This window comes from Ochotona curzoniae, unplaced genomic scaffold (assembly GCF_017591425.1).
Source record: "Ochotona curzoniae isolate NIBS_2020 unplaced genomic scaffold, NIBS_Ocur_1.0 contig_3432, whole genome shotgun sequence".
Taxonomy (NCBI): Eukaryota; Metazoa; Chordata; class Mammalia; order Lagomorpha; family Ochotonidae; genus Ochotona; species Ochotona curzoniae.
In genome coordinates this window covers 21,997,485-22,010,029 of record NW_024465859.1, presented here as the reverse complement: position 1 = coordinate 22,010,029, position 12,545 = coordinate 21,997,485, and the positions used below count along the sequence as shown (strand labels likewise).

The 12,545-nt window shown below is 51.4% G+C and overlaps 1 protein-coding gene across 5 annotated transcripts in view; it reads right to left on the bottom strand.

The window, feature by feature from the left end:
• Positions 1–1,735: 1,735 nt before the first annotated feature.
• Positions 1,736–12,545, bottom strand: part of ATG13 (autophagy related 13) — a 67,377-nt gene continuing 56,567 nt past the window's right edge. For 2 of the 5 annotated variants that reach the window (XM_040980190.1, XM_040980191.1), the window contains 6 exons: positions 8,504–8,640; positions 5,506–5,620; positions 5,112–5,189; positions 4,514–4,630; positions 3,923–4,051; positions 1,736–2,155 (listed from right to left, as the gene is read on the bottom strand). In XM_040980190.1, coding sequence (XP_040836124.1) covers positions 2,078–2,155; positions 3,923–4,051; positions 4,514–4,630; positions 5,112–5,189; positions 5,506–5,620; positions 8,504–8,640 — 654 coding nt within the window. In that variant the 3' untranslated portion in view covers positions 1,736–2,077. Of the gene's footprint in view, positions 2,156–3,922; positions 4,052–4,513; positions 4,631–5,111; positions 5,190–5,505; positions 5,621–8,503; positions 8,641–9,049; positions 9,161–9,889; positions 9,989–12,545 lie in introns of all 5 variants that reach the window. The other 3 variants (XM_040980188.1, XM_040980189.1, XM_040980192.1) reach the window with 3 other exon arrangements.

Here is a 12,545-nt window from a genome sequence, read left to right as displayed (position 1 = left end):
CTCAAAACCTAGCACCCCATGCTTCCCCTGCCTCTACCTGTCTTGGTCACTGCTGGGATCCGTGGGAAAGAAAACAGTAACTTGTTAGGTCAAGTAGGGTTGGGCTGCTCAGGGGACCTTAGTGCCTTTGATTCTTTGTATGTTCCCAGGGCAAGGACTTGTATTTGAATATTCAGCGATAGCATGAGGCTGTAAGATACAGAAAAAAAATTTATTGGAAATCTCTTAAATGCGCTCTGAAGTATAGCTCAGTATTTCCAAATACATTAAGTTGGAGGAGAGGACTCCACACCTTGGGGACATATGTCATGTCCTCGGGTGGGCAGGAGTTGGGGGTATGGGGTTCCTCCTTTCTGCTATGCTGAGCTGAGCGGCAAGGGCCAGCCTCTCCAGTTTCCTCACAGATGGCATTCTGGACAAAGGCTGCTGTCGGTAGTGGCTGACGATTGTGGAGTCAAAAAGGGCTGTCCTGGATGACGGCTAATAGGCCTTTCCATTCAAGGCCTGGAAAGAGGGCAGCAGCCGAGGGGGTTCCCTTGCTCCCCAGCCCCTTTCCAGCATTGCTGCCTTGGAGGACTTGAACAGGCCATGAAGGTGGGCTGTGGCCCAGATGGCCACCACTGCTGGGAACGCTGTGTGTCTGTGACAGTGAAGCATGCATGGGGACAAGGCTGTCCTCCAGAGCTGGCTCTAATCCTCAGGGGGCTGACTGGCAGGTGGGAGAGGCATCACTTGTGGCCTGCGCCCAGGCAGGAGAGAATCCCTGCTCCAAGGCAGCCCAGCTGCTGTGGCCCAGACCCAGATGGGAGGGACTGTGCTCAGGCTGCCTGTCTGGCTGGGAATCGGGGCAGGGGGGTCAGTTGGGGAGGACTAGGCACTTGACCTATTCAAGCACTGACACCTGAAGGGACAAGCCAAGCACATGCCCAGCTTTGGTTTCTCAATGAGGAATCAACCCAGCTTGGAAACGCCAGGGCCATGCAGAGACCCTGCCATGAAAGGGAGGGCCAGACCCAAGCAGGAGGTCAAGCCCGCAGCCCAGCCCCTGGAAGCAGGGTGCAGAACCCAGCGGCAGGGCACTCACGCAATGCCTCCTGGGTGCTGCATGGGGAGCAGCTCCGGGGAATCAGTGTGTTTAGCACCTGAGCCTTCCTGCGCTGCCCGAAGGAGGAGTGATTTCAGGCTCCTGCCAGGAATTTGCAGGTATCCGAAGGAAAGCCTGTGGCCACTCCGGGGACTACCCTGCCATCAGCCAGTCCTATGGGGTGCAGCAGCAGCCCAATGAGAAGGAACCCACAGGCAGATGCCTGCGGCCCAGAAAGAGGCCCTCCAACTTCCCCGAGTGAAAGCATCTAACAACCTCAAACATATTTTCTCTATAAAATATCTGATCTCTCTGAATGTAATAAATATTTACCATGTTCTATAACCAAGGAGCAGCAACCAGGGAGGGGGCAAGAGGGCCTGCATGGTAGCTCCCAGAGACAGTCCCCTTCCCCCGGGGCCAGGCAAGGCAGCCACCAGGGCCGCTGGGCACAGCCTCCGGGGTTCGGCATGGCTTTGGAGTTCTTGTCACCTCATGTAGGGGTAGGGAGGATAGAGGGCAGGTAGGAGTCCTGTACATTCACCCACAAGTGGGCCAGGCACAGGGGCAGAGAGGACGAGAGAGAAACAGGAGGGCTCCTACAGCTATAGGGGACAACCAAGGGCCTAGAGGACCCACTCCTTCCTTCCCACAGCCTGGTTCCAGGCTCAAGGGCCCTTGCAGGAATGTCACAGGGCAAGGGCACCCCCAGATAGGAGGCTGGCAGCAGGAGGCCAATGGGGCCCATAGATGGCCCTGCTGCAAGCCTTGGGCCCTCCTGTGACAAAGGGGCTGTCAGTCTCTAAGGCCAAAGCCTGAGTCCTTTCAATCACAGCTCCTGCCTTTGATGGTTGCCATGGAGCCTCCAGGGTCCAAGGGCAGGAACTTGTGGGTTCCTATGGGGCGGAAGGAGGGACTGGAGCAGCTGATGGCTGAGGGGCTCGCCTTCCCTAGGACCACAGCAAGGGATGCCACGGGTCACTACGGACACTTTTACTGCAGGGTTTCCACAAAGGCATCAAACTCTCGGACATTCTTCTCGTGCACGGCCAGCTTCTCCGGCAGGGAGTCCTGTAGCAGAGAATAAAGCACGGCTTACTCCAGAGCTCCTGTAGGGTCAGCCAGTAAGGCCAGCCCGGACACAGAAGGGTGTTGAGAACCAGGGTAGCATAGCAGGCCTAGGGAAGAGGACTGCAGGCACCGGGGGCTCTGCGGCACTGCAAGGCACAGAATGGCTTATGGAATCCAAGCAGGTCACCAGAAAGCACTATATCACAAATGGGATGAGACAGAGAAACAAAGATGACAACCTCTGGCAGAGACCAGACAGTACTGCTCTAACAATTAAGTTATTAAGTGAAAGACTTTGGGGTCAATGTTGCAGCATTCTGAAGTAAAACCCCCATATATGGGTACCTGTTCAAGTCCCAGCTCTCTGCAAATGTGCCTGGGATAGCACCCTAAGGTGGTCCAAGTGTTCACATGGGAGAACCTGATGAAGCTCCTGGCTTCTGACTTTGGTCTGGCCCAGCCCTCAGTGTTGCAGCCAATTAGGAGTGAACTGGGAGATGGAAGGTATCTAACTCCCTTCCTCTCTGTGTAGTTCTGCTTCTCAAATAAATAGATAAAACTTTAAAAAAAAATTCTTTACAGCTTATTAGCAGGACACAAGAATCAACTGGGGAACAAGGCAGTCCCCGTGAGAGGCCTGACCTAGGAATCTGCATCTTTGCATAGCTGGGAAAAGGGGAGAGAGAGAAAGAACAATAAGTGAGATGTAGAGACAGTTGTGAGAAGCTGACCAGTCTGAGATCTGGAATAAGTAAACATTAAACTGCCTCTGGGAAGCTAAACCACTGAACTCCCACTAGAAGATTCCCAATGGGAGCAGGTGGGAGGGGGCATGCTGCACGTGTCATACTGTCTGTTCAGAAGTGGCCAGGACAACTGAGCTGAGGCAGATGGAGTGCTCCAGGAGCAATGCGCACCAGCCATGCCATTGTGTGTATTGTGTTCCTGGATTCATTTTCTTCCCCGGGCAAGTCGCAGGAGGGGCAGGGGAGCAAGTACCCAAGCAGGCCTTGAAGAGCCAGGTTGGCTGGCACCACAACTTTGCTTGGCTTCACTGTGGGTCAGCACAGTCAAAAAGATCAGAGTGTCCGTTTTCTCATCCAAAACTGGGGATGAAAAATCCACTGCTTGTAGCTGTCAGAGTCCTGTTAAAGCACTCAGAAAAAATGCTGGGCACTGAGAAAGCTCCAACAGGCGTTAGTAACTATAATTGGGGCTGGAATAGTAAATGAAGCAATTTCAGCATCCCAAATGGGTGCCACTTCCAATTCAGCTCCCTGCTAATGGCCTGGGAAGAGCTGTGGGAGATGGCCCAAGTGCTGCAGCATTTGACATTGGTAAGAGAGACCCAGATGTAGCTCCTGGCTCCTTGCTCTGGCCTATCTCACCCCTGGCAGCTGCAGTCACCTGGTGGGGTGAACCAGCAGATGGAAGACCTCTATACTCTTTCCTTCTGCCCAGGAGAAGGCTGGGAAACTGCCGCTCAGCCGTGGACCAGGGCCACCTACTGGGTAAACTCCACAGCTGAACACAGGCTGTCAGGACAGATTGGCTAGGCAGCACTGGGCAACACAGTCAAGAGGGCACAGAAGGCAAGGGCATGGGTGATGCTGGAAAAGGACAGCAAAGGAGGAACCGAGTTTGAGCAAATTCAAGAGAATGCAAATCACCAAGCTGCCTGGAAGTGCTTTCCTGTTCTGAAGGAGACAGGAGGAGCAAGGGGGCAAGGCCCGAGGATGGGTCAAGGAGTGAAAGGGGCTTCCATACCAAGTCCTCCGCCATGGACTGGGCTCCGATGTCTATGGAGAGGCTGCTCAGCTGAGGAGGGTTCTGGAATTCCCGGTAGAAGGTCCCCAAGTCCATGGGAAGAATGTCATCTTTTGAAAATGCCGGTTTCTTTGGAAACAGGACAGACACGCGTTAGCTTGTATAGGGTCAGAGCAAAGTGACAGAGGGGGGGCACTTGGGAGCCAGTGCTGTCCGGCCCCCAGTGCTTAGCATTTGGTTCCTCTAGGCTCATCTCGCCAGCGAGGTGTGCACCTGTGGTGACCCTTGTTCCTGGCACAAGCAGGCCTCACCCCTGCCGAGGTTTGCACCTCCTTCCTCCAAACTCCTCTACATAACAAGGGTTAGCCACTTGGTGAGCAGCACCTACATGGACATCACAAGAAAAAACATCCATGTTGAACTGCCAAGACACAGCACAGAACGCCTTGTTGTCATGGGCCTCTGAACACTTCCTCAGACATGGTTCCTGGCAGGGTCCCCGGTGAAAGAATTCTTGTTCAACTGCAGGAATTGCCTCCTGGTTCACTACTCCCAGGATGGCAAAGGGCAAAGGCATGGGTGGCCACTTACAAAGTCAATCATGACGAAGTCATCATGGGCATTGCCACTGCTTCCCCCACTGGAACCATCAGAATGCAGGCTGCACTGGAGAGGAGACTCGGGATCCGGGGAGTCAGGGGGATTCACCTGTTTCAGGATAAGGCAGAGTCAGCAGCTGCTCCTGGGAAGTGCTATCCGAATCTGAGGAAGGGTAGGTGGTGCTCTGTAGCGGTTATGCTGCTGTCTGTCTGCAAACCCAGCATTCTGTAGCCAAGTGCTGGTTCTAGGCCTGGCTACTCTGCTTCTGATCTAGCTCCCTGCTGACACACCTGGAAAAGCAGCATCCTCACTGCCTCCCACATGCCACACCCACACAGAACTCCTGGCTCCTCCTTGGCCCAGTTCTGACCACTGTAGCCACTGTAGGAAGGAACCAGCAGATGAGAGGTCTCTCTCTAACTCAAGCTTTCAGATAAATAAATCTGTGAAAAAAATCTGAGAATTGTGTAAAGATTTCAGTGCTGTGTACAGACTGGTAGTCTGTGAAGGACCAAGCCATCTGGCCCAGGAAGAGTGATGATGATGAAGGTGCCATGCCCTGGAGATTGGTGGCCCGTGTTGGGCTCACCATAGGGTCAGTATCCTCCAGCTCCAAATTCTTGGGAGCAAACATGGCAAAGGGGATGTCCAAACTCGTCAGGGGCACCTGAAGAGACACAAGAGGAAATCATCAGTGCCTGCCCTTCATCCCAGCTTCCGCACTGCCTCACAGACTGAGTTTACAGACCTACTGTTAGGACAAGACACTTCCTGAGCCCACTGTGGCCAACTCCTCTGGTCAAGGAAGCCGAGGTAGGGCTGTGACTCCGCCCCAGCAGGGTCTAGCTTCTCTCCCCAACAAAGCTTAAAAGACCCCAGAACAAAACTTACATACACACACTTGCTATTTCAACAGGCTCACAAATCCTCACATAAAACTCAGGAACTCACACACCAGGCAACGGCAGCGACATAAGAATCACCTGGTTGATGGGTTTGTTGACAAAAGCCCCCACTTTCCGAACAAAGATGGTCTCCAGGACATCCCGAGGGGAGGCCCGGCCCTCACTGCTGTTGGACACAGTTTCAGCATCCTCACTGCAAGAAGGAAGGGAGAGTGATAGTCTCTTGTGGTTCCCCAGAATCTACTATCCTCTGTCTGAAGCACTGGCATCCAACAGGGGTGCTGATTCTAGTCCAGGCTGATCCACTTCCTATCCAGTTCCCTACATGTAGCCTGGGAAAGCTGCAGAGCATGGCTCAAGTCCTTGGGCTCCTGTACACATGTGGAAGATCCAGTGGAAGCTCCTAGCTTTGGATCAGCTCAATTGTGGCCATTTAGGGAATGAACCAGCAGATGGAAGATCTTTCCTTGTCTCTCCTTTTCTCTGTAAATCTGCCTTCCCAATAAAACAGATGTATACACACACACACACACACACATATATATATATATATTTTAAAGAATGTCCCCTCTGTGTTGGCTATTCGCAAACAAGCTCAGGAATGGAAGCTCAGAAACATAAGCATGTAAAATGGCTGAGTTCCTCTTCTGATCCTCTAACAGCGGCTTGTATAACATGGGACAGAGGTTTTAGAGACCAGGCATGAAATGAATGTTCTTGATGGATTGTATAAAGTGATTTTCCCAAATGCTTTCTCTCCCACCCCTCTCCTGTGGGAATGAGAAACGCCAGGAACTTCAGGGATCAGAGTGTACACTCTGGTTGGGGAAGTTCTGCGGTCCTGGAGTCCCTGGGTGCCTCCATTCCAAGCATGAGTAGGCAGGGCAGGTCCACTGTGGCTCCCAGGGGAGTGCTGAGAGCCGTGCCAAGAGGAGCAGGAACTCTGGGGTCAGAGTACGTGGGTCGTGTTGTATCCTCTCCAGGTCCAAGGGAGCTCAGGCCAGCCTCCCCCTCCTGTGACACCCTCCTCTTGAAACGGGAGCTGGAAGCACTGACTTCTGCAGGGTGCCACCTAACAAATGTCATGTATAACTCGGACCATCAGAAATGAGCAACATTCCATTTGGTTTGTTGTGTTGCTAGAAAACTCATCAAAGTAAAATTTTGCATCCTCACTGGATAACATTGTTTCACATATACATCAGATAGACTAAAAAGCAAAACAAAAAAAAGTAGTAACCGCCCAGAACAACAAAAGGGAAAAAAACAAACCTCTCATCTCTGCCTTTTAGAATGTTCCATACGAGCTAAGTGCATTACTATTATTATTCCAAATGTACAGAGATCCCCTATGGCTGTTTTATAAGGTGTTTCCACAAGAAGAGTCAGAAGTAGGATACCGAACAACTGCAAGGCAGGTTTGGTCATCCAGAGACCATTAAAAGTGACTGATCCCTAACAGGCACATGGAAAATATAGAGGCAGAGAGCGAGGAGTCTTCTGTCTGCTGGTTCGTTCCATAGATGAAGCCAGCAGCCAGCAGTTTTTTCTGGGTCTCTCACGTGATCATTTGTTGCCTTCTTAGGCAACAACAGGGAGCTAGATTGAAAGTGTGAGACTTACACTGGCACTTATATGGGATGCCAGTGTTGCAGAGAGGGGCTTAACCCACAGCACTGAACCCTAAAGTGCTTTACTGTCTTGTTTTTTAAAGCAGGGTTGTGAGTTTTGTTGCAAGGTCCGGTGGCTTTGGTTGGATGGCAATGTGCATGACCTCTGTGTTCTGCCCTGCCACGGGGCCGGTGGCCTCTGTACTCCAAGGTGACCTCATTTAGTTCCTGAGATGAGAAGTGGAGGGTGAAGAGATCAGGGCGGCCTTTTTTACTTGAATTTTTCCTGTTCTGTCATTTGGTCAGCTTCATCACCCTTAACTTCTTGGTGTCTGGTCTGCATTCATGCCCTTTCTCAGCTGCATGTTTTTGCCAATAGCTGTCTCGACCCCTCACCCTCAGCTGTACCCTCTTCCTCACCACTGTCCTCTACATCTACCTGTTTGCCCCCTTACACCCTAATTTTCTCATCAGGATTCCCAGTTTCAGGCGTTGTCTTTTTCTATCTCCACGTCTTCCACCATTTCCTTCCTCGGTAATGTTCTTGGACCCACTGTTCATGGTTGTAACTGACATGGTGAGGCACATTGGTGACCACAAGCACCAGATTTCCAAGAAAGCAACAATTTGGTGACTCTGGCAATAAAGATACCAGAGTCCACAGTGACAGAGGAGGCGTGTGGCCAAAGAGGCTGCAGCAAGTGTGCAGTGGGCCCAAAAACCATGACAAAGATGATGTGTCAGAGCAAGAATGGTTGTTTTCAAAGCATTTCCTAAAGATTGACAGAACAGGAAAAAGAGCCCACTAAGGACAATGGCAAATACACTGCTGTCCCAGACTCCAGGGTGACAGGGTAGGCTTGTCTTTGTCCTGAGAAACCACAGAAAGGGCTGGTACCACGCCATAGCTGCCACCCCAACACACCATTTGTGATGGCTGGTTTCTGTCCTAGCTGCTCCGGTTCCAGGGTCAGCACCCTGCTAATGCCTGGGAAAAGAAGTGGAAGATAGCCCAAATGTCTGGGCCCCTACATCCCTGTGGGAGACCCAGATGAAAGATGTCTGTCTCTGTAGCACTGACTGTCAAATAATAAACCAAACTAAAAGGCCTGCTGAAGCCAGCCGTGCTGCTTCCTGCAAGTAGTACAGGCCGGCAGGCTTCCCCAGGTTCCAGCTACAACCCAACACTTCCCTCAGGAGCTTTAAAAATGCTACATTTTGCAGATGCCAAAGGCTATTTGGATTCTTCATTTTACTGAAAAAAAAAATGCAGTTACAAATAAGTTTATTCTGGTGAAAAAAAATGTTTTTGAAATCCAAAACCAGTTTTCTCACTATTTGCATTTCCATGAACTTTGAGAAAACTTCTACTCTTTCCTGACACCGCACAGGCACATGTGTGTCAAGGCCTTGGCACAGGCACACGCTGGCCTTGGCCGTGGCAGAGCCGGGAGATGTGAACTCACCTGCTGGAAGGTGTGGCAGCACAGTGTGCCCCATCAGAAGTGGTGTGGGTCGGCAGTCTCTCTTGGTCAGCCTGGGCACCGTGGGCAGGCTGGCTGGGAGCCAGGGGCACTCCACCTTCTTTCCCAGGAACCATGAGCTTCAGGGAAAGTAGAAAGGCACAGTGAGGCACAGCAGTATCGGGTTTGTGGAAAACCACGTGGCCCAGCATGGAGGCGTTGCCTGCTGAGCGTGCACACCTCCACAGAGACAACACTACCTGGTTCATTATCCTCCCTGGGCCTCAGTGGATGCGAGATGCACATAGCAGTGAAGGATGGCCGAGGGAAAGAACAATAGGGAAACAGAGCCCGGGCCAGGCTTCTCTCCTTTCTGGGGTCTAAGGTGCTTCTTCCTCTCAGCCATGGTAGTCCTCTGGAGTTTTCAGTTTTACTTCCAAACGCTCAGAGCATCTCTGGCATCTCATGGGGACCCCTCAACCACCTCACAGCAGGTGGGGGGGGGGGCAGCACTGGAAACCCCTTGTCCTCCCCGCCCATGGAAGATACCTGGTGAGGGTGTGTTGCATTTAAGCCAGCAGCAAACACTACTGGATAAGCCAGGTCAGATGATCCAACGCCCAGGGCAGCAGGCTGATAGGAAAGGCGAGAGCTTGAGAGCTAAGCAAGAGAAAAACAGAAAGGGGCAGAGGAAGGCGGGGGACACAAGGCAGTCCTAGAGTGTGACTAGACTGGAATTCCAGGGGGACAGGCCCCACCCACACAACCACGTGCATAGGACCTGATACTACAGCTCCCAGGTTATGGACAGACTGGGCCTTCTGAGTTAGCCAAAAAAGTTTCTCCCTACTGGGATTAGGAATCTGGCTCTAGGGGGCTCCCGAAAGTCTCAAATGAACTCCCTGCTCCCCCATTCCCAGGGGCTCCTGCTACTGTTTCAGTCTCAAGCCCAGCGGATCTGTGGAGCACAAGCCTGGGCAGAACGTGCTGCCAAAGGCCCGTGGTTTTTCCAGCCATTCTATTTTCTCCTTTGTCCTTGAGGTCCCTTTGAAACAGAAGGCCATGGGCCTGAATCACGCCCTCCATCACCCGCGGGTACCGGAGGGTTCCTAATTATATTCACAGAAGACTAACAGTCTTGAATTGTTTATTTGGAAATTCAATATAAATAACTGTGTTTATTTGTCACATTGATGGTAGGAGGTGGAGTAAATGAAAGCTCCTATTTTAGGCTGCTGGGCTATGGCTCCGCCTGTTGAAGTCAATTAAGCCTTTTAATAAGCCCACAGATCACTTGGGGGCACTTAGCTGGACCTCGTATTTTTAGTTGCTATTTTAAAATAGAAAGATGCCCTCTCATCATATCCCCTTCTCCCCATACGGACTCACTTGATGGGAAAAGGCCAGTTCTGCCATGGGGACCCTCAGGGTGTCCATCACCACAGGAGTAGGGGTCTGAAAATGTGCTTTTGTGACAGTAAACACGCACTGTGCACAGACACATAGAGATAGGAGAGACAAGAGAAGAAAAAAGAAAGAAAGAAAAGGGACTTGAGAAAAGAAGTGAAAACAACTGAGGCGAGGGCAGCAGCAAGAGGCTGGGCTGGGAGGCGGGTGACTCAGGGCAGTGGGGAGGGAGTCTGCCCTGCTTCCCAAGGGACGGCTTGGAGGATTCCTAAGAAATGACCTTTATCTTAGGCACATCATGAGGCCTGTCTCCCAGACCAGCAGTGGGAGGGGGTGACAGAAGCTGGTATCACTGGAAAAACCCAGGAACCTGAAGCAGTTAAGAAGTGGTGGAGGAAACCCAGTGCAGTGGCCTAGCGGCTAAAGTCCTCGTCTGGAACATGCCAGGATCCCATATGGGCACCGGTTCTAATCCTGGCAGCTCCACTTCCCATCCAGCTCCCTGCTTGTGGCCTGGGAATGCAGTCGAGGACAGCCCAATGCTTTGGGACCCTGCACCCATGTGGGAGACCTGGAAGAGGTTCCTGGCTCCTGGTTTCAGATTGGCACAGCACCGGCCGTTGTGCTCACTTGGGGAGTGAATCATCGGATGGAAGATCTTCCTCTCTGTCTCTCCTCTCCTCTCTGTATATCTGACTTTGTAATAAAAATAAATATTTAAAAAAAAAAAGTGGTGGAGGAAGTAAGAGGGCAGCTCCTAAAGGGAAAGGGGTCGAGAGCGGCTGCCAGGCGCGCTAAGATGAAAGGCTGCTGTGCTTGTCACATGAGCCTACATTCTTTAGCAGGGACCCAGCATCTGCAGACAGGTGAGCTCAAACAGCTGACACGGTTGGCCAGAACTTGAAAAGCTCAAGTGCCCTTCCATGTCACCCTCGGTAGCAGTGTGTGTGTGTGTGTGTGTGTGTGTGTGTGTGTGTGTGTGTGTGTGTGCCCTTCCATGTCACCCTAGGTAGCAGTGTGTGTGTGTGCGTGTGTGTGTGTGTGCGTGCGCACCCTTCCATGTTACCCTAGGTAGCAGTGTTGTGTGTGTGCCCTTCCATGTCACCCTAGGTAGCAGTGTTGTGTGTGTGCGTGTGTGTGTGTGTGTGTGTGCGCCCTTCCATGTCACCCTAGGTAGCAGTGTGTGTGTGTGTGTGTGTGCGTGTGTGTGTGTGCGCGCGCGCGCCCTTCCATGTTACCCTAGGTAGCAGTATGTGTGTGTGTGTGTGCGCCCTTCCATGTCACCCTAGGTAGCAGTGTGTGTGTGTGTGTGTGTGTGTGTGTGTGTGTGTGTGTATACACATTCTTGTAGTCCTGACAGTGATGTAGGTAGATACCCAGGTTCCTGCTCAAAGACATCAAGGAACTGGGTTCCAGCTATCTACATGGAAGACCTTCTTTTGACCTGGCCCAGTCCTGGCCATTGTGAGCAACTGGGAAGTGAGCCAGCAGGTGGAAAGCTTTGTTGGTCTCTTTGTGTGTCTCAAAATAAAGTTTTAAAAAGGTAAAAACAAAACAAAACAAAAAACAAACAACAAAAAAACTCACAAACTGATGATTTCAAAGCTATCTGTCTGCATCATGGTTATTTGGGAACTTTTTCTCCCATTTTTAGAACCAAGTAACGAATTTCCCTTAGAACTGTAGGTGAGGACTTTAGGTCACCAAAGCAGCTTCAGGATCACAGATATTTCTTGAGTCCACTCACAGATCAATCACAAAACATGTATTGTACACCCTACCAAAAGTTTCAATAAAAGTGATCTAATAATTATGCAAGTCCCAAGATAAAATCAAGATCTCAATATAAACAGGAATGAGGAAAACTCGTAAGCTTTTTTTCTTTTTTTTCTTTAAGGATTTATTTATTTATATTGGAAAGCCGGATATACAGAGGAGGAGAGACAGAGAGGAAGATCCTCCGTCCGATGGTCCACTCCCCAAGTGAGCACAATGGCTGGTACTGCGCCGATCCAGAGCCAGGAGCTTTTCCAGGTCTCCCATGCTGGTGCAGGGTCCCAAGGATTTGGGCCGTCCTCGACTGTTCTCCCAGGCCACAAGCAGGGGGCTGAATGGGAAGCGAGGCCGCCGGGGTTAGAACCAGCAACCATATGGATCCCGGCACAAGGACCTTAACCACTACACTATCGCACTGGGCCATCTGATGATTCACTCCCCATGTGGCCACAATGGCCAGTGCTGCACCGATCCGAAACCAGGAACAAGGAATCTCTTCCAGGTCTCCCACATGGGTGCAGGGTCCCAAGGCTTTGGCCATCCTCGACCACCTTCCCAGGCCCCAAGCAGGGAGCTGGATGGGAAGCGGAGCTGCCAGGATTAGAACTGTGCCCATATGGGATGCTGGCACATTCTAGGCGAGGACTTTAGCCACTAGGCCACGCCGCCGGGCCCCCATAAGCGTTTTTAACCACTGAGGATCAGGCTGAGTACTTCTGCATCAAACTGCGTCAGAAGCTGTCAGGGACCAATGACAGGGCTCACCTATAGCATGCATAGTTATTTTAATTGTTTTACATCTTCTATGGTATGCATATTGCTGAGAACATCTTGGTATCATCTACTTTTCAACTGTGACAGA